Genomic DNA, 24,668 nt, shown 5'->3' with positions numbered 1-24,668 from the left:
AACTAAACAGACAGGAACTTATATACACGAGTTAATTAAACACATAGCTGAACGAAATCATAATCAAACTTAACAAGGACAGGAAAATAACCATATAAGGACAAAAGAGGCCAGGAAACACACGACACAGGACTGACATAACTCCGCCCTCCCGGAAGTCAAGTCAAGTCACCTTTATTTATATAGCGCTTTTAACAATACATATTGTGTCAAAGCAACTTTCCAATATCAGAATAGGAAAATAGTGTCAATAATGTAAAATGACAAGATTAAACACTCAATTTTCAGTTAAAGGCATTTCATTATTGAATTTAGTGATGTCATCGTCCAGCTCAGTTCAGTTTAAATAGTATCTGTGCAATCATGTAGACCATATCGCTGGAAAATAAATGTCCCCAACTGAGCAAGCCAGTGGCGACAGCGACAAGGAACCAAAACTCTATCGGTGACAGAATGCAGAAAAAAACCTTGGGAGAAACCAGGCTCAGTCGGGGGGCCAGTTCTCCTCTGGCCAGACGAACCAGCAGTTCAGTTCCAACTGCAGCAAAGTCAGATTTTGTAAAGTACTCATTTGGTTCCCATGGTTTTGTCCTGATGGCTGTCTAGGTGATGAGGTCCTCACTGGGGATCTGTCTCTGGGGTTCATCTAGGTGTCCTGATCTCCGCTGACGTTCAGGGCTGTAGAAGTCATCTCTAGGTGCTGATCCACCATCTGATCTGGATACGGACTGGATCCGGGTGACTGCAGTGACAATCTGATCTGGATACAGACTGGATCGGGTGGCTACGGTGATCTCAGAATAAGAAAGAAACAGACTAATATTAGCGTAGATGCCATTCTTCTTACGATGTAAAAAGTACATCGGGTGTTATGGGAAGTGTTCCCGGTTCTGGTTGGCCTAATTAATGCTGCCTAGTGCCTAACAATCCTTTAACGGATTTGAATATTAGAAGCGTATTACTGTATTACGTGTAAGCCAGGTTAAAGAGATGGGTCTTTAATCTAAATTTAAACTGAGAGAGTGTGTCTGCCTCCCGAACAGTGTTAGGTAGATTGTTCCAGAGTGTTGGCGCTAAATATGAAAAGGTTCTGCCGCCCGCATTTGATTTTGATATTCTAGGTATTATCAAATGGCCAGAGTTTTGAGAACACAGCGGACGTGGAGGACTATAATGCGATAAGAGCTCGCTCAAGTACTGAGGAGCTAAGCCATTCAGGGCTTTATAAGTAATTAACAAGATTTTAAAATCTATACGATGTATAGTAGGGAGCCAGTGCAGTGTTGACAGAACCGGGCGGTCATACTTCCTGGTTCTAGTAAGAAACCCGCGGCATAACAGTACCACCGGGGAGGGAGGGTGGGTCCTCTGGAGGCCCCTCAGGACAGACACGGACAGCTTTACAGGACGGGGACCTCCAGGACGGAACAAACAGTTCGGGGCGCCATGGCGGAGCTGGGAGCTCTGGAGGCCATGGCAGGTAGTCTTTGTGGCCGTGGCCTCGGTCCCCTCGGACCGAGGGCCTTGGGGGTACTTATGGGCTCCAGGGCCCTCTGTGGGCTAGACTCTGGAACAGGAAGCCCTCTCAGGGCTAAACACACAGGAACTGGACAATCCACAGGAACAGGGGCCCACTCTGGGCTAGGCTCAGAATCTGAGGCCTCTCTCAGGGTTATCTCAGGAACCTCTTCCATATCTGCAACAGCAGAGGCGAGCGACTAGGGAATGGCCTCCATGGCCATAAATAGTGGAGCTGCCTGCCCCAGACAAGTCTCCATGGTCAAGACAAGACAAGACTAGTAAAACTGTTCCTGTGGGCACAACAAGACTTTAAAATGACTTGACTCTGGTCAGGAGCTGGAGCCTGCACTAGACTCTGGTCAGGGGCTGGAGCCTGCACTGGACTCTTGGTCAGGACACTGGAGTGAACTTTGGCGCTGAAGTGAGCCGCAGCCAGCGGGCTTGACTTCGGAACGGCCGGTGGGCTTGAGGGAGCCACAGCTGGCGGACTTGAACGAGCGGCAGCCCGCGAACTTGACTTTGGAGCGGCCGGCCGGCTTGGGATAGCCACAGCCAGCGGGCTGGACAGATGAACTGCCGCCTGACTTGAATGCTGATCGACCGGCTGGCTTGAGAGAGCCGCGGCCGGTGGGATTAACTTTGCAGCGGCCGGCGAACTTGACAGACAAACGGCCGGCTGACTTGACTGACGTGCGGCCTGCAGACTCGCAGCCTTTGTGGTGATCCCACTGAACTCCCACGCATTATCCGCAGGCTATCGCGGAAGGGCCGCGGGGAAAAACAAACAGGAACAAACAAAAACTATCAAAAAACAGAAAACAAAACTATGAAAAGGGGGCGCCGCTTACTTTTGGGTAGGTCTGGTCTTCTGTCACGGTGCACACACACGAGGAAACGAGGATAAACTCAAAATACAGTCTTTAAATCCAAAACTCAACGGGACAAGGCAAGGCTGAGAACACAGGGATCATAACGAGTAGACCAGACGGCACTAACTAAACAGACAGGAGCTTATATACACAAGATAATTAAACACACAGCTGAACGAAATCATAATCAAACTTAACAAGGACAGGAAAATAACCATATAAGGACACAAGAGGGTGGGAAACACACAACACAGGACTGACAGGTACAGTAAATAAACCATAATAAGAATATTCAAGTGAATTTGTCGAATCCCGTGAAGACATGCCATATTCCAACACAGACTAAAAATATAATGAATGAATAAATGAAATTACAATTAAATATAATTAATGTTTAAAAATAGCTTTTTGATTTAATTTACATGGAGACATTTTCAGATAGACAGACAGACATGTATTGTGTATTCGAAATGACCTTATTTAAAAAAAAAAAAAAATGCTTTATGGGGGATGGATGCCATAAACCGGCTTATTTTCTATAATTTGCTGTTTTCTTTTATTCTGGTATTTATTTGGAATATGATTTCATTTCACATTTCTCTTGTGATCTGAGAAGTTTGTGTAGTGCTGGAGCTGGCGATGTGATGTTTTGTAGACTGGCTGTCGTGGTTTGATGAAGCGCAGCAGTGTTAGAGTGTGACCTGATGTGTTTGCTTGAGAAAAATATATAAAACTTTCATGTTACTGAGGTACAGTATTTTATGATATAGCATAAAGGTGCGGTCATGTTAGCGAAATTGTGCTGGCAAAATGGGCCATTATTTACTGTCAGTAGTGTAGTGATGAAGCACAGCTCAAACAGAAATCACATTCAAACCAAGCAGCTTTCTGCTGGTCAATATTTTATTTATTTTTAGTTATTTATTGAATTTATCAAGTAAATGATTTGAAATTATTATTTTTTTTTTTTTTTTTTTATTTCATTTGATTTCAATGATTTTAAATTTATTTTAATTTAAGTAACACAAGTTTATTTATATAGAAGGTGTGCAGGTTCGCCAGAAAGAGACTGTTGACATAAAGTAAAAGTGAAAATGACGGCAGTAACGCCTCAGAAGAACACTCCTCACACGTTTATCATGTGTTCACACGAGGGTTACGCTGGTAGATTCACACATTCATCACACGTGGGTTATGCTGTTAAATCAAACCTCTGCTGCTGTTTATGCATTCACACAATCGTCAGCTTTTGTCATGCTAACAATTTCAGTGTAAAATCTGTCCTGCTAAAGCGATTGTTTAATTAAAGATGATGATTATGTCATCATTTACTGCATGCATGCATTTCTACTGTGCAAAACAAAACAAAAACATATTTGTAAGAATTGTAGATTTGTTCAATGCTTTATCAATCTGTGTGTATTTTGTCAAAGTTTATCTCAAATCTGAAAGACATTTTTGATTTCTCAGGGTCTTTAAACTCTGAAATTAACCAGAAAATGAGCAAACGAAACATTTGATTTTACCTGCACATTTGATGGCTATTTGAACAGTAGCACATCTCATCTTTTTATTCACTACATGGCTTTGCAGTAGAGCTAAATTGTGTTTTTCTTTCTGCTTAGACTCTTTTTCATCTCTTTCTCTCTGTCTCTCTCTGTTTCTCTCTGTCTGCTGTTTCCTCAGAATTCGCTGACTCTGGTGAGTTATTCTCTAAATCTCGTTGTCATCACAGTCCCAGCTGAAGCCGCTCATCCTGCTGTCTGTCTCTGTTTATTCACAGCATTCAGACACTCTGGATACTGTGTGTTTCTTTCAAGTTTCCATGTGTGCTTGTCACTTTTCATTGTATGTTTTTCCCTGCTAAAGCTCCATCTCATGTAACCCATAACCCTGATATCTTACATATGTGTAAATAATGACTTTAATCGCTCACAACAACCTGCACTGATACATGCATTTTAGTAGACACATAAACAAAATGGCCGATTGATTTCATATTATATTTTTGTAGATTTCTTTAAATGTCTTTTCTCACAAGCACTGTTTACTGTTACTCCTTGCTTTTATCAGTTACTGTAATATTTATTTATTTATTTTAGAAAAACGTAGTGTAATTAAATTAGTCAGATTAGTAAAATACTTCCTTATACATTACAAATATATTGATTTTATGTTATTATTTTAATATCTTCAGAACTTATAGTGACAGTATTTGAAAATGTCATAAAAAGTGATATATATATTAGTGCTGTCAAACGATTGTTAAAAGTTTTTGTTTACATAATACATATGGGTGTACTGCGTATATTTATTATGTATATATAAATACACACACATGCATTTATATATTTAAGAAAAATATGTTATGTTTATATATTAAATAAATGTATGTATAATATAAATTATATGAATATAAATATATACATGTAAATATATATTTGATGTGTGTGTATTTGTATATACATAATAAATAAACACAGCACACACATATTATGTAAACAAACTTTTTTGATGTGATTAATCGCGAAAATTAATCGTTTGACATCACATATATATAAATATATATAATGTTTTTTTGCATATTGCATATCTATTTATTTATCTATTTTTTTCATTTGATTTAGTTTTGATTTGTTGTTTTTTTTCTTACATATTTGTTACAAAAAGAACGCATTACTGTGTTTCTCGCAGCATCACAGCTTCAAGCATCAAACTCGGTGAAACTCATGTTACATAAACACAAAGACACATCGTGATAGTGCTCGGTTTATACTGCATTTGTTTTAGTGGCTTAATGTGACGAGTATCCCGTATATATCTCGGCACATGGAGTTCTGGAGTAAAACACCCTCCCCAGATGAATTGATGAATTGCATAAGTTCATTAATTGATATTGAACGCATAATAAATGACTAGAGCCTGGTTTTCCACATGCACACGTAATTCATCGTTTCTCATCACACACAGACACACACTGCACAAGCTTTCACGCTTCTCAGACACGACAAATGTGACACGCAGTGCTTTAGTCTGTGTGTGTGTGTGTGTGTGCGTCTGACCTCTTGCATGGCAGTGTGTATTGATTATTGAGCTCGACCCCCACGCCGGACCAACAATTCCTCTATTTTTGGAGCGATCCGTCTGCACACATTCATAAAGACGCTGTGATCCGTCATAGGCTCTTCCAGCTGATGCATACGCATGCGCAGACGCTCACACAGGCCAATAACCGTCTGATCGCATCTTTCATGCAACCTTTATTACGTAACGTGAACACACTCATGCAGTCACACACACTTTCCCGGCTGAATCAATGTTAAAAGCTTTGCGCCGCTGGGAAGAGCGGTCAGCAGCTGCAGAGGTCGTTCTACAAGGTCGCTGCTGGACAAGGACATGTTTATGTCATCTATGAAGTATACAGCATTTAAAAGAGGATAAATAAAACCATTGATTTTCTTTATGGCAGTAATATTATTAGTGAAAAAATGCATTACATCAATTGAAGCATGTTTAAATCTTTGGACTCCACTGTATATTATATTCTACATGAATCTAAAATTAAATTTTAAATATTCAGTTAAATATTAAAGTCCCCTTCAGATAAGTCATGTATAATATATAAAGTGTTTTGAAATGCATCTGGGACTTTTATCAATTTAATTTACTCAAACTCAAACATGGCCCAAAGAGTTTTAGAAAAACACAAATTAATTCTAGAGCAAGTTTTTTTTTTTTTTTTCTGCTTTGTTGAAGCTAAAGGTCATGACAGAGTGACCTCTAACCTCCGGCCAATCAGCAGTCAGTTCGAGGCTAAACTTCAACAGCAGTAAAATGAAATTGGTATTAAAATGGACTTTGCTTGGGTTGAGATTAGCAGATTATTTTATACATCATTTATAAATAGTATTGCTATAAATCTCACATAGCCAGACTAATAAAGTTTGCAGCTCATTCTGGCCAAGAAATGCTCACTTAGACGGGAAGAATGAGTCTGATTGACATGCAAAACAATCAACCTGTTTGTACTAATAATAATAATAATAAATGTTTCTTGAGCAGCAAATCAGCATATTAGAATAATTTCTGAAGGATCATGTGACACTGAAGACTGCAGATGCTGAAAATTCAGCTTTGATCACAGGAATAAATTAGAGTTTAATGTATATTAACATAGAAAACCATTATTTTAAACTGTAATACTATTTCACATTTGTTTTATTGTGTTTTTATCAAATAAAGTAAACTTTTAGGTGCATCATGACACATCACTCACAGTGTTCACCTCAATATAAGCATTTTTTTCTCCTCCTCGTTGTCTTTTTCAGTTTTTTGCACTTATGCCTGTGAGATCGGCCTAGAGAGAGATTTGTTTTGACCACATCACCTCCTCATTGTCACTGACACTTATACGTGTGTGTGTGTGTGTGTGTATTTGTGCTGGTGTACATGTGCCAGCGTGTGTTTCCTTACCCTTGTCTCTGTGTGTGATATTGTAGAGCTGGGGACTTATGGCAAGCTAAAATATTATCACTCAATGACCGAGGAAGGTAAGACTCTTTCTGTCAACAATAATTTTTCTCTTTTTCTGCTTCGTTTCTCTACCCATGATGCCGTTTGTTCATGCGTGTGTGAGAGAGAGGTTTCTTCTCCATTTTTAGTTTCATGACCCTCTTGCCGAGATTTCACTCACATAAGTGCAAATCGTGGTTTTCATCCCTAATTTAGTATCGTTTTGAATTTTCATGGTTGTTTTTATTTCATCCCTTCCATTTATTTATTTATTTTGGTTGTTCTTTGTAAGTTTGCTCTTGTTTGTTTATAAGGGATTTTTTATATAAATGCATGATCAGAAAATATTTGGAGTAAAATAGTAAAATATTTATAGTTATCCCTGTAAACTATGTTTGTTTATATAAATCAAATTTATTTATTTATTTATTTTCAAATTATTATTTTTTTAATTGAACTGTTATTGAACCTTTATACAAAAGGTTTGCTTTTTTTGTATTTGTGCTTTGTGTTTTTGTTGAGGATCACATTTGATACATCATGCTTTTATGACTCATATTGTCTGATATAGTGAGAATATTGAGTTAAAAGCAGTTGAATTGTATTCAGAGACTTAAATAGAGCAAAAAAAAAAAAAAAACAAGAACAAAAGCAATTTGCTACAGATGCTGATATTTATATGACCAAAAATTAAGATGAAATTCTGATGCTTGTAATGTAAATCAATGAGATCTTTATAACAGTACAGCAGATACTGACATAAAATAATGTAAATATCATTCGTCACACTATATCTCCAATAATATGTTTTAGTAAGATAAGATTGAAATGATGCAAACATATAATGCAATGCAATCCAATGCTGATTGAGAGATGAAGAAATAAACGCTCCTCAGAAGATGTGAGATGAAGGTCATTCCTCCGCTGAGGAACAGAGAAAGTAAAGCTTCTGGAAACAAACGCTCCTCAAAAGATCCTAATGATCAGATCTGAGACGCACTGATTTCTCTAAAATGAAGATGGATAATCAAGTAAACCTAAGTGTTCATCTTGAAATATTACTAACAATATCAAAGTTATTCTGGCGTTTACTTTATAAAAATCAGTAAGGATTTGACAGCATGTGACATGACATGTGAAGCATGAGCTGAAGCGGGACATTTGTATAATTTCACTAAAAGACCTTTACTTGATAAAAAGCTCTAAACTATCAATCAGATGACATAAGACATGGAGTAAATTGTGTGCGACGGGTTTCTCAGTTTTGATCAAATTGATAATTTAAAGGTGTTATAAATTTAGCAAATATAATACAGTAGCTTTATACGGTTAAAATAGTAATTTTCTGGCATTTGAATTTTAACACAAATAAGCTTTAGCAGATTTGCAGTCTTTCTTTTTGAGGAAAGTGGGTCAAAATACTGCTGATTCATCCAGTACTGAACATGTCTAAACAGATGCTTTAAAGAATGAGAAAGTCTCTTCCCTAATACCACCTCATTAGGAAGTATCATGATTAATTACTTTTGTTAAATATCCTTCCCAAACATCCTGTTTCAGTAAATACATCCATGCATTAAAGAAAACTGGTGCTTTTAATAGTCTTTAAAATGCATTAGCCAAAACGGTGGGTGAATGTACACGAATGCGGCAGAGTTTTCCCATAACAAAGCTGCATTACTCGTCACGTCTGTAACCGCTCAGCAATCCGTGTTGAGTCAGATAAAACGGACGACTGCATTCAGACACACACAGAAATAGATGGTAACAAACATACGTCACGGAGTTGAGACCAAGAGTGAGTCATTTTATAACTAGAGTTATGCAAGGGATAATGCAATAATAACAGCCCGTCTCTCTCTCACGCCTCACTAATGCAATAATGTCACTTCTTAGACGTCTGTTATGGCTGAATTGCTTAAGTCTCTTTGAGGATCCATAACATCTAAGGCAACAGATTCTGCGTTTGTGTGTGTTACACAGAGTGTCGGGCTTCTAATTTTAGTTCCCTCCTCCGTACTAAACAGACTTTGATGTTGTAATATTCAGCATGGGAAGGTACACGAGTAAATATTTCATCTGTCTCTATTTAGAGAAGCTCTGCTTGTATTCAGAGCAACCCAACGATAACTTAGACAATACCTGCCTGCAAATGCCTGTGAAAAAGAAGTGCACTTAATTGAATTGAATGTGCACTTGCAGTGTACTTAAAATCTTAAAAGAGAGAGAGAGAGAGAGAGAGAGAGAGATGAGTATGTGTGTATTTATAAAAAAAAAAAAAAAACTGCATTTGAATAATAATGAAATAAAAGACTACTTAAGTGACTTGAGAAACTATTTCATGATGGTTTCATAAGCCCTGCTTAAGTGGGTCAAAAACACTTAATATAGACTTATACTATAATACATTTATACTCTTTTTATGTGTACTTCTCACAAGGGAATATTTGCTGTGATTTTGAGAAACCCATCTTGCCTCTCCTGTTCAGAGAATATGAAGACTATCCCAACTGTCTTTAATTCCTGCCACTTTATATCACAGACCGTTCCAGGTGTATTAATGATATGTAGGTCACGTAACATACATGTGCGTGTTGATCGGGGTCACCGTCTGTCTATCAGCCAATCAGAGTCAATGATTCCTCAGGAAGCTCAAAGACATTCACCGATCATAATGTTTTCCATTAGTGAAGTGAGACCAACCCAGCACACATTATGTTCATAGCTTTAATGCAAGCTCGTGCACATGCGGTTTCATTTGAACGCACACAGAACGAGACAGGAACACGCTGCTGCTGTCTGCGTGTGACCGCCTGAGATTTCACTTCCACACTGATGGATCCTGAAAGGTTGTGCAACTGTATTGATGTTTGCTTCGTGGGTCTGGTGCTGCTCTCGCCATGCTGAGTTATAGACTTTGTCTCTAATCTCCTAAACCAGCAGCAAGCAGCTGTGTTTACTGTGCTGTTGGTTTGAAGGTTGCATTAAAGGTCAAATGGTATTTTGACCTTTTTCCAAGCACTAAGTTACAAGAGACAGTGCTAAATAGTGAATATAGATACAGTTTAAGGGTGTTACTGTTTATGACACGTGATGGAGTGACTACTTTCATTAAAACATACTAATTAAGTCTTATTACTTCAGGGCTCACTCGCAAACTAAGGTTAAAGTAGCTATATACATTTAAACTATTTGGTAGCTGTCAATACTGCACAGTGATAACCTTGTGAAACAGAAGTACACTTTAAAGGAGTACTTATGATGTAATGAAAATACTTTAAAATAGCATACTTAAGTGTGAACTTAATGGAATGGTTTTGTAGACACTTAATTGCATGTTAATTACAATTAAATGAAAATGTATCATAGTTTAAATTAACATCAGATGCATTTTGCTGAACTTTAGGGTCATTTTTGATGCACTTAAATATGACTTAAGTACATCTTTGTGTAATTTCATAGTTAATTCTATTGTCTTTGAAATTATTTCTATTACATTTCTATTAAACTTGTATGTCAGACATTTAAATATATTTGAAACTTCACATTTGTAATGAATTGCAATCTAGTACATTACGCTTAAAATATATTAATTTTAAAGGTGAAATCGAAGTAAAAAATTCAAATCCAGTACTTTGCATGTGCTTTATTATGTTAGTCAACACATAAGTGTACTTTAAAGCACTAAAAAGTTTCATTTGACATTATTATGAAGTGCTCTTTTTTTAACAGTGTATTTAATTGTGTTAAGAAACAGAATGTGTCATGAATATTATCTATAAGCATAGGTTTAAAAAAAAAAAATTAAGCACACTTATTTTTCATGTACAGTAGGTAAACAGGTGCTTTACTTTCTTTCCATTTTAGAAAAGGCACACAGTTTTTTCATATCTAGTGAGTAAAATCAAACATACACACTTAGCTGGGAAAATTGGTTACTCCAAATCACAGCTTTTCTGGATTTTTTTTTTATTTATTTTTTTTTCAGGAAAATTCCGTGAGAAAGCGTCCATCCTTCACAAAATTGCCAAAAAGAAATGTCAGGTGGAGGACTCAAATGGAGTTGCTGGTAAGTGGTAGTATAAAGATTTGTAAGTAACTTCACACAGTAAATTATGCACTGAACCTGTGTCTAGCTCTGTTAAATATGCCATTGCTTGTTAAATCCATTGATGAAGTGAACAAGAACCAGCTTTTTCCAATCTTTTTTTCCAATTTGATCAGGTACAAAAAGCGCATTAAAGTTACAATTGCTTGTGCACTTTATAGAAATGAAAGGAAGTATCTTAATATAACTTAATCCCATAATACTGTTTGTGTGATGAAGACACACATGGACTTTCATTTCAAGTGGGAAATTATGCTAACAGTTCCATATTAGCATATTAGCATCAAAAGCAGGGCAATTGAGAGCAGCTTCTTTGATGTGACCACAGAACATCTTTAACCCTTTCAAACCCATCTACTGCACTTTCTCTATTTTCCCACTATTTCTCCTCTAACAAACCTACCGTGATAATACAATGTGTTTTTAGACATATACATTGGCTAGAATGTGCTAAATTTTCAGATACCTTAAAAAACTGTTTGTACTATACGATGTTAAGGTAAATTTGTGAAGGTTTGAATGGAAATATCTGGGAAGTTCGACATTTTAACATCCAGGCCTGGTAAATTAACATTCTGCATTCTACAAATGTGGCACTCATAGCGTGAGGTGCTGAAAAAAAACAAAAAAAACAAAAACCATCAGCTAAAGACTACAGTCTGCTAGACCGGCCTTATAAGGATTTATTTGGGGACTTTTGCATGAATGTGGTTAAGTTGCTTAATCTGGCCATTTAGTAAAGACAAACACACTTCACTTATTTCTTTTCTGTTTGTGTTACAGATAAAAATCTGCCGAACAGCTCAAATGTGGAGGTGGACGTGACTCCACCGATGAACGGCACCGCTGGACAGGACGGAGATACCGTGAGTCATTGATGCTAGAATAAAACAAACATGCACCAGGGTTATAATTGTTAACTAAAAAAAAAAAAAAAAATGGAAAAAGGTCAGCACTCTAAATATTATTTATTGAATTGAAGCAGGTGATAAAACAATATAGCAAATGTTTCGACTGTCAACCAGTCAAGTCACTGCTTCTCAGGTATTATATACAAAGCAATGAGTATGATCTGATGTTTATAATAAAACAGTCAGTTCACAAACTGCAGTTTAATTCTATCTGAAACAAATAATAATAATAATGACGACAATAACGTATCAGGCAAAAATGCAGTTCATAAATATTATGTCCAAGAAAGAAGGGGAGGGGGAATCACAAAAATGAGAGATTAAAATAAAACATTGTCTTTGTAAGAGTTTGATGTTGTCTGTTGAACATCTCCATCGCTGTGTATTTAAATGGTTCCCAACATACATCAATGGACATGAACACACTGGAGTAAATAAATCACATTCTTAGTACAGCATATTATTATACATGATTTTATATAATACAAATAATAATATTTTTGTGTATATTATTTTGTTTTTGCATTGCAATGTAGAGGGAAATTATGTATAATTCTGACATGGAAAACAACCTTGTATGTTTTTATTTTTATTATTATTATTTTTCAATCGTGTACATCATCTCATTTAACCAACATATTTGCCAAATTCTGAGATTTTTTGTTGTAAACATCGGAGGATGTTCGAAAAAAAAAAAAAAAAAATAATAATAAAGAATAAGCGTAAATAAACCCTTATTTACTGACAGTGTATTGTTAACAAAAACTAAAAATAAAACATACAAAAACTTAAATTTATTTTAAGCTAGTTACCAAGGCAACATTTCTCACTTTTATTTAAACATGACTTGCTAAAATAACTAAAACAAAAAAGAATAAAAACTATATAGACATATAGTAAACTAAAAATGACAAAAACACAACAAAATTACCACAAACTTGAACTAAATTTAAAACGAAATAAAAATAAATAAATAAAAAGAAACAATAAACAAATTCAAAATAGTTACAAAAGCTATAATAATATCACAGTGATACTAAAATAAGACTGACGCGTACTTGCTACTGTACACTCAGCTCATTACACACAGAGATTTCAATGCTAAAACGGGACAGAAAGTGAATCATAGTGCTGACTTTGGAAACAGAAGTGAAGGCCAAGTCACGGCAGGACTGCAGAAACCTCACGCTTATGATGACTCAATGGAAAACACATTTGACCATCCGTCTCCCTCCCGCTGGCCTGCGTCTCCTCACACACACACACACACACACACACACACACTGTCCTGCGTTCAGAAGATGAAGCGCTCTCATCCTCTGCCCCCTGTTGGCACGGCAACATGCCAACAGAACAGACGGCGCAGCATGCATGCAGACCGAGAGACCCTCTCAATGTCACCGTGACAACCTGCTCACGAGAGCATCACTCGTGAAGTTTAGATCAACACAAACACAACACTGCTGTCTCTTGTCATGAGCAGACGAGGGCTTTTACATACGGCCAGGTTAAAGGTCATCAATGGTCATGCATGTGTTCACACAGTAAAAGTTTATTTATTTACACATTCTTAGACTTTAGTTGGAGTAAACTAGAGCATAAATTAATTGTAGATCAGATAGTGATGCTCTGAACAGTGTGTTTTAAATGTGATGTGACATTATGGAAAGTAATGTGTAAACTACTTTTGCTTCAGTGTTTTGTTCTACACTGCAAAAAAATGAAATAAATAAATAATATATATATATATATATATATATATATATATATATAATCCGGAGCCCTTTACAGGACATTGTGGTGGGAAAAATTCGGGGTGGGAGGAAAAAAATTTGAATGTTTTGCGTTCTCTATAAAACCATTTGAGTTCGGACAAACTCTTCCTGTTTACTTTACAGCTTGCAGTGGTTACAGCTCGTATGTTCACAATGGAGCGGTTCATAGAGTTGTATTTTGAACTTGCACTCAAAGTAATACAGTCAGTGCTTATTTCGAGGCACGGTTTTGGGACATTCTAAAACGCTTAATGTGGCTTAATGTTTTAAAACAGTGACATTGGAGGACTAAATTCGATAATAATAAATCCTGATAAAAATTATTAGGCTAACATTAATAACCTTTTTAATAATATTCCTATTAATAAAGCAGAATATGAACGCAACGCCCTGCTGTAACCACTGCAAGCTGTAAAGTAAACAGGAAGCGTTTGTCCGAACTCAAATGGTTTTGCGAGAGAACGCAAAACATTTGAATTTTTTTTTTCCTCCCACCCCGAATCTTAAGTCATTTTGCTTTCTCAGGTAAACAGTATCTTGAAAACAAGACAAAAATCAAGATACTTGTACTTCAGATGCCAATTGAACATATGAAGTCTTGTTTTCTGAGGAATGGAAAATAAACTCTTGTTTATGTTTTAAACAAGAGTGAATATCTGTCAATGCAGAATTAAAACTTGTTTTCCCTTTGAATTAAATTGATCTTGCTAAGCCCATTGGGAGAAATTTGTTTTAATCAGAAACAAAATCAGAAACATTTTTCCATTTTTCTCTTATTTTATATCATTTTGCTTCTCTGTTAAATATATCTTCATTTAAGAGTCTTTAGACATTTGCACTGGAAAACAAAACAAAAATACTGTGGGAGTAAATATATGATATATCCAAGATGTATTGAGTTTGTTTCTTCATCAGATTTGGAGAAATGTCTCATCAATGAATGCTCTGCAGTGAATGGGTGCCGTCAGAATGAGAGTCCAAACAGCTGATAAAAACATCACAATAATCCACATCACTCCAGTCCATCAGTTAACATCTCGAGAAGCCAAAAGCTGTGTGTTTGTAAGAAACAAATCCATCATTATGACGTTTTTAAAAAATATATAATCCATAATAACGCTTCCTCCAGTGAAAAAGTGGTCTGGTCTGAATCAGGAGAGAAATCTGCACAGATCAAGCACCATTTACAAGCCAAAACAGCTCTAAACAAATATGTGGCTGGATTGTGATGTGAGAGACAACAGGAGATGGACTTTTTAACTGGACGAAGCGTTATTATGCAACATACAGGCCGTTTCAATCTATGTTATAGCTAAATATTTTTAAAATATAAACACAATTCTTATTTTACATTTACATTACATTTACATGTAATGTAAAGTCATTTAGCAGACGCTCTTATCCAAAGCAACTTACAAATGAGGACAATAGAAGCAATCAAAACCAACAAAAGAGCAATGATATGCAAGTGCTATAACAAGTCTCAGTTAGCCTAACGCAGTACACATAACAAGGTTTTTTTTCTTTTTTATTATGTTATAAATAATAATAAAAAAAAAAGATAGAATAGAAAAAAAATAGAGCAAGCTAGTGGGAGAGGCGTTTTTTGCTTTTGTTAATTGTATAATAAATAAAAATAAAAAAGAAACAGAATACAAAAAGATTAGAAAAGCTAGTGTTAGTTTTTTTTTTAAGAAAACAAGCAGTTAGTAAATGAATAGAGTGCAAGTCTTTTTTTTTTCTTTTTTCTTTTTAAGAATAGAATTATAATAGAGAGTGCTAGAGTTAGTGGGTCAAATAAAGATGGAAGAGATGTGTTTTCAGCCGATTCTTGAAGATGACTAAGGACTCAGCTGCTCGGATTGAGTTGGGCAGGTCATTCCACCAGGAGGGGATTTTTTATTACTTTAGTTGTAATCTGATGGTGTAACACACATAGGGCCAGTTTTAATAAACAGGGGAAATTAGCGCGAGAGCGCAATTCCAAAACAGCGCCGATGGGAGAGGAAATGTCTGTGGGTTATTTACTAACAATGCGCAAATTAAAGAACACAGATGCAACATCTCATTTACATATCGACCAACGTAATATACCAAGCACAGCGCAAATTAGCGTAGTCGCAAATAAAGAATAAAGAAGCCACAGTACTTTAAAAAGAACTGGAGGCCAAAAAATGAAGGTTTGCAAGAAGTTTTGATAGAGCTGGTATTGCGTGACTCCTAGTTGAGGGTTCAAAGTCATCTTTTATTTCCTGAAGCAAATTAAAAATAACTTGGCTTGGCAAACGATATGTTCGGATAATGTGTTCTTCTGGCATTCAAAATAAATTAATACGTGTGGAAAGAAATCCTCTCCCTTCTATCACGTGCTCTCTGTTCTCTGCAACAATAATTGCAGCCATTTCAAAACGCAAAATAGTTTAAGACATGCTTTTTGGGGCATTAAATAATGGCGCAAATACCAGTAATTTGAAGAGCGCAAACATTAGTAAAATGTGTTGCGTGATTCATTTGAATACTCTCCTCCCATAACTTTTGCGTCTGAAAGGGAAACTCCTAGAAATGCATATTCAATAAGGTCAGGCGCAAAAATAACTGTTTCCACGCCTTTTCAGCGCTAATTCATCACTAATTCATCACTGTGGGTCTTTAGTAAAACCTGACAGTACTATTTTAACGGCAAAAGACGGTTTGTGCTGGCCCATAATCTATAACATCTCCTCACTTGCTTCGCTTTTTGATTGTGTTGCATTAAAAATGGCATCTATTCTGAAGATTTAGATCTATTTTTATTGTACTAGAGAGGAGAATGGACTAGAGGAGCCATCCATCCTGCAAACCCTCTCATGTGTGCCGAATCAAACAATACATTATTGATGAAGAGAAAGATTCCTACTTTTAGGATTGTTTTATGTCTGGACAAATTGTCCTGGAAGTTACTAAAAAAAGAGAAGGAGGGACAGGAGAGGAGATGAGAGAATGAGAGCGGAGCCGTCAGTCCTGTGAACCCTCATGTGTGCAAGATCAAACAATACATTATTGATGAAGAGAAAGATTCCTACTTTTAGGATTGTCTTATGTCTGGACAAATTGTACTGGGATATTCTAAAAGTAAAGATTTATTTGATATTCTGTATTTTAAACAGCCACAATGAGCATTCACAATATATTAGGCCATAATTGTCATTTAATTAACAGTGTTAATGGCAGGTCTTTTTAAACGTTTTGATGCCATGGACCTCCAAATATTATGATCCCTTTCTATAAATAGGCTGTTTATTAGTACATATAAAGCACATATTCTGCATGACCTTCTTCTACATCCCTAATCCTAATCAATTCCTAAACTTAAAAACTACCTTAATAACTATTAATAAGCAGCAAATTAGGAGTTTTTTAAAAGCAAAGTCGTAGTTAATTGCTGGTTAATGGTGAGAATTGGACCTTAAAATAAAGTGTGGCCATAAATTAATGAATACATAAATTCATAAGAGCGGTACAATCAAATTTGGTGCGATTATGTCATTGAGGTTTTTAAAAAACAAATACTTTAAACTTTATAAGATATATATATAAACGCACACACGCACGCACACACACACACACACACACATATGTATATATTAATGCTGTCAATCGATTACATTTTTTTTACTAATTAATCGCACATTTTTCTGAAATTAATTGCGATTAATCACGATTAATCCCACCTAACATTAAAGTACCTTTATATTGCAATAATTTCACATTCAATCTTCAAATTAATGTAGAAACAACATAAAGACAGTATATTTTTTAATATTTGTTTAATTCCATCTTTTATTATGACCAAACGCAAGTATCTCTGACAATAACTGATGTCTCTATGAATTTTTTTTCCGACTATTTAACCATCGACTAGCCATTCAACATGCAGTATAATTGAGAGCTATCAATTTAACATTTATTAGACTTCTAATTTAAGTGAACTTAAAATGATCTTCACACAAATAAATTATGTGAAAATATAGCCTAAGTTATCAAACACTAAATTCTAAATTAAATAGAGATAAAGATTAAAACTACAGAACTGACTGATTTCCTCTTTTTTCTTTTGTTCTTTGAGTAACAGACATCACAGCAGCTGGTTATTAGGTTATTTTGGCTGCTACTTTAAAAACTGCTGCTGCTGAACTTGATGCAGATCTGACACTGCTTTACATGCAACTCATAAAAAATAAATACTTGCATGCACAGTTTTAAGGCAGCTTTAATCGCCTTTTTTGTGACTTCATGACTTAACTGATGACATAACTACAACATTGCATACTCGTAGTTTCATTTGGGTTTGAATATGATTCAACGCTTTAATATAGCCCAATACAGCGCGCGCCGGCACATTTGTGCGTGCACTTGAAGAGCATTCTCTAAGAGCACAGTATAACAGCTGACAGGACAGGAAGATTCGTCTTTACTGACATCTGGCCTGACAGCATCTCATCTGATCGCAGTTCACTGATGTTCTACTGAAGCTCCTCGTCTCCGGTAACGTTTCCGCGTCTGAAAACTGTCCCGTTTGATGTGCTCGTTGAGACGTTCTGCGTCTGAATAAATGCAATTCTTTAGCAGTTGTGAGTGGGGTGGCCAAACCTAGCCCCGCCCCTGCGTTAATTGCGTTAAATATTTTTAATGCATTAAACTGAAAAAAATAATCGCCTGCCTTAACGTGCTAATTTTGACACCCCTTATATTATATATACATATGCTCTTTGTATCCCCTGGTTTATGATACTTTTATTCTTTGTTTTACAAGTGGCAGTGCACATTGATTTACTAATTATCATCTGCAGTCCCTGGCACTTTGATGGTAAAAAGTGCATATGCTTACAGTTAGCAAAACAATAATATGATCACATACATTAAACACTAAACATAAAAGAATCATGTAAAACACAGGCTTTATGTTTTAGGTGGAACCAAAGTAATTTTCCTTCACCTTCTTTTTCACAGTCATCTGCTGTTTTATTTTTTTATCTCAGTGTCACTGATGATCGCCTCGTCTCTTCTGTCATTTCCCTGTTGAAACTATTTTGAGTGTTCGTTCCCTGTGTGTCTGTCAGGAGCCGCAGCGCTCCGTTCACACCCGCAGCAGTGTTTCACCAGTACACCGTCCCGATAATTACACTGTTCCTGCAGGACACCGTCCGACCACACACACACACACACACACACGTCTGGTTTGCTATCCTTGTGAGGACTCTCCATAGGCGTAATGCTTTCTCTACTGTACAGACTGTATATTCTATTGCTCTACACCAACCCTACACCTAAACCTACCCCTTACAGGAAACTACAGGCATTTTTAGATTTTCAAAAAACTTCATTCTGTGTGATTTATTAGTTTGTTTACCCGTGGGGACCTCAATGTAGGTCCCCACTGTGACACGAGTCCCCATGAGTCTGTGTGTATATAGAATAGAAAAACAGGTACACATACATACACACACACACACACACACACACATACACACATACTCACTCGTACACATTGCAGCTGAAGGTGACATTAAAAAATCTCAAAATATTCTCAAGAAGCAGCTATTTTTACTTGAAGAAAGGTCACATTGGTGTCGAAGCAGAAGAGGGAACAGTGAAATATAACCGAGTACAATATAACGACATTCACTGTGTATATTACCTTTAACAGAAAACATCTTTAATATCTTGTTCAGTTGAATTTCATTGCATTTATGCGCGAAATATTCCTTTAAAACCATGTGTCAGCATTTAAACAACGACAAAGAGTAATTAATTACATTTTTACATGCAATTCTGCATTTACCTAACAATGTCATAAAGCCATTAGTTGTCATGAGTTCATTCTGCATTACACCATTTTGAAACACTTTAGCAAATCTTAAAAAAAATACTTATAACAGACGTAATAGACATTAAAAGAATATACTTAACTGTTTGTAATGTTTTCAGACACTTAATTGCATGTTTACTGCAATTAAATGAACATATATTATAGTTTAAATTCATAATTTTAGTGTTTTTGACCCACTTAAGTAGGATGTAAGTATATATGTAATTTGATAATTCTGTTGTCTTTAAAATATTAAGTTAAAATACTGCTGAATGTACTGACGACAAGCATTTATGATAAACTAAAATATACTTTCATGTCATTTCTATTGAAACTTGCATATGTCATGTATTTAAATATATGTGTAATGAAGTTGCAATTTAGTACATTTAAAATGTATTAACTTTAAATGTAACATAAAATACACTACAATTAAGATAATAATGCACTTTGCACGTGCTTTAGTAAGTCGACATCAAAATAAGTGCACTTCTTGAAAACAAGACAAAACATTATTAAAACGTAAATAATAAAAATGTACTTTAAAGTAAAACTACAACTACGTTTTTTTTTTGGTTCATTTTTTAATATACTTTTAAGATTTGAAGTACATGACAAGTGCATATTCACTTCAGTTAAGAACAGTTATTTTTCACAATAGTAAACGTTCCATCATTGTTCTGCATCTAATGTAGCTGTAGTTAAATGCCAGTGCGATGATTAGGGTACAACGGGGCTAAAGGCCCACCTTAAGAAAAAATGTGCCATTAACTGTGCCTAAAATAAATATATACGTTGTATTGAACATTAATGGAGCAACAGATTTTGTGTGAAAATAAATCATTCAAGTTGTTTATTTTGTTTAAAAATCTTATAAATGTGTGAGGTGTACTGTATAAAATTTGGAGTAGGATTTACTTGAAAAAAGCTTGGAAACAATTTTCACTCAGAAAATTATTAGTAGCTTTAAATATACATTTTTAAGTTAAGTTTACTTGGGAATTCCCAGTACATTTTATTGACTGTTTGTTTATTGACATTTTGTTGACTGTTACTTAAGTAATGCTTGTCACTGTAAAAAATAAATAAAAAATAAGTAATATTTACTCAATTTTTCTTTTACAAGTTTTTGCACACACATATTTTAAGTAAAATTTAAATATTGAATTAAGTAAAATCTACTTAGCAAAGGAAATATTTTAATTAAGGCTACATTTCACTCAATCACAGTTTATCAAATTTACTCAAATAATGTAGCACTGGGATATTATCATGTTATTAAAGCATGTGGTTCACTTACAAACACGTAAGCAAGCAAGTAGACAGCTTGTTATCCTTTTAAGACAATATACAATATAATTATTACCCACATGAACACAGAGACCTCAATACTTGGTACACCATACACAACGATGGTGACACTGTTTGAGTATGAATAGGTCATTTAACTCCAGATGTCACAAAACAGTACGTTACTAAACCTAACAACAAAAGCAACCATAAAACAGTGTAAATACAACTCGAAAACAGTGATAAATATAACATTTTTAATTATTCATGGAAAAACAGGATCATAACTTTGATATTTACTTAAAGAATCCTTGTAAACATAACAAACAATTCCAAGTAAAATATACTTTAATTTCTACAAGCTTTAATTGAGCACTAATATATAATTTACTTTAACTGTTTAATTCTTGCCTTTACTAAATTATTTAGAAATTACATTTGTTTTTATGTAGTATTTACTTCACCACAACATATTTTTTATCAGTGTGGCAAGAAGGGCCTTTTACCCCACGCACAGTATTGATGCAAATACTTCAATAATGTTTTTTTTTTTTTTTTACTTATGAACATATAACCATACCAAATTCAATAGGTTTCTAAAGTTTCTTTCTTCTGTTGAGCACAAAAGAAGATATTTTGAAGAATGTTGGCAATCAGACAGTTGACGGAAGCTATTAACGTCCACAGTATTTTTTCCATACTATGGAAGTCAATGGCTACCGTCAACTGTCTGGTTGCCAATGTTCGTCAGAAAATCTTCTTTTGTGCTCAACAGAAGAAAAACATTCATACAGGTTTGGACCGACTTGAGGGTGAGTAAATGATGACAGGATTTTCATTTTTGGGTGAACTATCTCTTTAAGGCTACGGTAAGGTTTAGGATTATCTTATGTTTATTCTGCAAAATCAGTACAGTTCTGTTTGACGTCTGCTGTTAGCATTGCATTTGATTCCAGACTGATGACGCGTCGTCATAAACTCTCCTCCGTTAGGAATCGGCTCTTAAACACATCGCTTATCACCATAGTAACCACTCCACCGCTCTTAAAGGGAAACACACACACATTCTGATTGCCTGCTCTTACACTGATTGTCAACCACACTCACTGTACTCTCCACACACTCAGTGCAGCTGTTTCTGAGCAGCCTGAAGAGAGAAATGGTGAGAGAAAGAGCGAGAACTCTGGAGACAGGAGAAATTTCACAGTAAGCTTGCGTGCTTGTTTTTGCTCCGTCTGAGCGGCTTCATCGCAGCGGTGATGCTGAGACGTCTGACAGAGCGTCTCTGAGGATCTGCATTCACTGTAACACACCACAGATACAAAAACACGCTCACACATTGGAGAAAGTCCTCAGTGCTCAGCTGATGTTTTATGGGTTTATAGTGGTGCTACTTTAGTATCTTTGAGACACTAGTTTTATTTTATTAATATTTTGAATTATTTTTTATTATATTCTTAGTTTTTGCTTTAATGTAAAAAAGTAATTTTGTTGTTTGTTTCAGTGTTGTTTTAGCATCATTGACATAATTATAGTTATAATGTTATAATACTAAAACTTACTTTTACTCACTATTCAAGCTAAGCTATAAGTGCATAGCTTGCAAAAAGTAAAAGTAAGTTTATGCTTGTTTAGTGAGCTATGCCAAGATTTCAGATTTTTCAGATTCAGTTTCAATTTGACATGCTAAAATAACTAAAACTGAAATAACAAATAATAAAAATACAGACTCTCTCTCTCTCTCTCTCACTATACATATATATATATATATATATATACATATACAAAAATAAGATAACATTAAGATAATTTAATAAAACTTTAGATAAAATAAACATTTTTGTAAAAAAAATAAAAAGTTAAATATTTTATTTATTTAATTCATGTTTATGTTCATGTTTTTTTTAAGCAAGGTTTTTTATTTATTTTAGTTTTAGTTTTATTTGACAATAATAACCCTGGTTATAGCTGCATTTAAATATGGCATGTTCTGACAAAAGCTCCTTCATCCCGCAGGATTTACATGAGCTTTAATTGGAGAAACAGGAGCCCAGACAAATGTGTCGGAGCGGTTTGTGTGTGTTGGAGATAATTGAAAATGTTCACATCTCACACATTCTCTCTGATTAGGGTGAAGAGGATGATGAGGAAGATCAGCCTCTGAGCCTGTCGTGGCCCGAGTCCAAACGCAAGCGCTTCATGTATCTCTTCATCCTGCCCATAATCTTACCTCTGTGGTTCACGCTGCCGGACGTCCGGAAGACCGTGAGTTTCTGTCTGACCAGTGTTTGATGCAGATGTGAGAACTGTGAGTAACCATGTTTTTCTTCAGAGTTCCAAGAAGTTTTTTCCCGTTACGTTCCTGGGAGCGATTTGCTGGATCGCGGGATTCTCCTACCTGATGGTGTGGTGGGCTCATCAGGTAAGACCGGACGCCAGACACAACTAGTTCACATCAGAGCTGTTTATATCTTTATTCAGAACATCTAGACTTAGTTGTCCATTTGTTGAATATGATTATTTATTTATTTATTGACAAACCCTTGTGAAAATTGCGCTTAATGGTATTGAATGTGCACTTGTATTGTACTTAAAAAACAAAACAAAAAAAAACAGCTTGTATTAAAAAGTCTACTTGCAGATAATATAATATTAAGTCATTTAAGTGACTTAAAAAAGACACTTTCATGCTTGTTTCTGAACACACTTAAGTACACTTTTAAAAATCGACATTTGTAATAATGTCAAATTTAAAGTTTCCCTTTAAAGTGCATTTTTAATCATTATGTTTTAATAATCTTTTGTCATGCTTTAAGAATTACACTTATTTTAATGTGTTGACTAACATACCAAAACACATATTAAGAACTTGATTATTATTTTAACTGTAGCATGTTATTTGATATTAGTTTTAAAGTTAATATATTTTAAATGCAATAATTTGCAACTTCATTATTGCAAATGTTTAATTGTCACATGTATGCCTTGGTTTTTGTGCATTTTTGGTTCTTTTGGTGAACTAGTTTTCCTGTGTTGCCCGATTATGTCATTCTGTTCACCTGTGTTTCATTAGTCCCATTGTTTTAATACTCTTAGTTTCCTTCTATTCGCTGTCCGTCTTGGTTTACATTTATGTTTGGCTGATTTCTATGTGTACCTGTGGCTTTTACATAATGCAATTTTAATGCAACTTTAAGTAGAAATGACATTAAATTATATTTGAGTTCATCATAAATGCTTGTCGGTACAATACTTGCACCATATTTAAAAACAAACAAACAAACGAACAAAAACATTCTGAAATTACATATAAAGATGTACTTAAGTCCTACTTAAGTGGGTTAAAACACTGTAAAGTTCAGTTTGTTTGTTTGCTGTCATGGAGTCTTTTACATTTTCGACACAGCTGTGAAATAATCTTCCACTGGCAGCGTGTTATTGATGTTGAGCTGAATGGTGATTTGAGGCCATATTTTTCTGATTGTTTAGTGCTAATATCTCTGCAGGTTGGAGAGACTATAGGAATCACAGAGGAGATTATGGGACTAACGATTCTAGCAGCGGGAACCTCCATCCCTGATCTGATCACCAGTGTCATCGTGGCCCGAAAGGGTCTGGGAGACATGGCAGTGTCCAGCTCTGTGGGCTCCAACATATTCGACATTACTGTGGGGTACGGTTTGTGTTTTTATTTAAGAAATGTATACTTTTCTTCAGTAAACATACATTAAATTGATCAAAAGTGATCAAAATTTATCTTTCAAGTAAATGCTGTTCTTTTTGAACTTTCAATTCAACAAAGAATCCTGAAAAATAAAATGTGTTACAGTTTCC

General features: G+C 35.3%; 1 protein-coding gene across 6 annotated transcripts in view; it reads left to right on the top strand.

Annotated features, from left to right (window-relative positions):
- Nucleotides 1-24,668, top strand: part of LOC131544902 (sodium/potassium/calcium exchanger 2-like) — a 51,226-nt gene that overhangs the window by 20,920 nt on the left and 5,638 nt on the right. For 2 of the 6 annotated variants that reach the window (XM_058783396.1, XM_058783393.1), the window contains 7 exons: nucleotides 4,077-4,091; nucleotides 6,890-6,940; nucleotides 10,891-10,971; nucleotides 11,794-11,876; nucleotides 22,965-23,099; nucleotides 23,167-23,256; nucleotides 24,341-24,507. In XM_058783396.1, coding sequence (XP_058639379.1) covers nucleotides 4,077-4,091; nucleotides 6,890-6,940; nucleotides 10,891-10,971; nucleotides 11,794-11,876; nucleotides 22,965-23,099; nucleotides 23,167-23,256; nucleotides 24,341-24,507 — 622 coding nt within the window. The remainder of the gene's footprint in view (nucleotides 1-4,076; nucleotides 4,092-6,889; nucleotides 6,941-10,890; nucleotides 10,972-11,793; nucleotides 11,877-22,964; nucleotides 23,100-23,166; nucleotides 23,257-24,340; nucleotides 24,508-24,668) is intronic. The other 4 variants (XM_058783399.1, XM_058783398.1, XM_058783394.1 and 1 more) reach the window with 3 other exon arrangements.

This window comes from Onychostoma macrolepis, chromosome 07, assembly GCF_012432095.1.
Source record: "Onychostoma macrolepis isolate SWU-2019 chromosome 07, ASM1243209v1, whole genome shotgun sequence".
Classification (NCBI taxonomy): Eukaryota; Metazoa; Chordata; class Actinopteri; order Cypriniformes; family Cyprinidae; genus Onychostoma; species Onychostoma macrolepis.
Note: the sequence above shows the minus strand (reverse complement) of the source record. Positions and strands in the feature narration are given on the sequence as shown.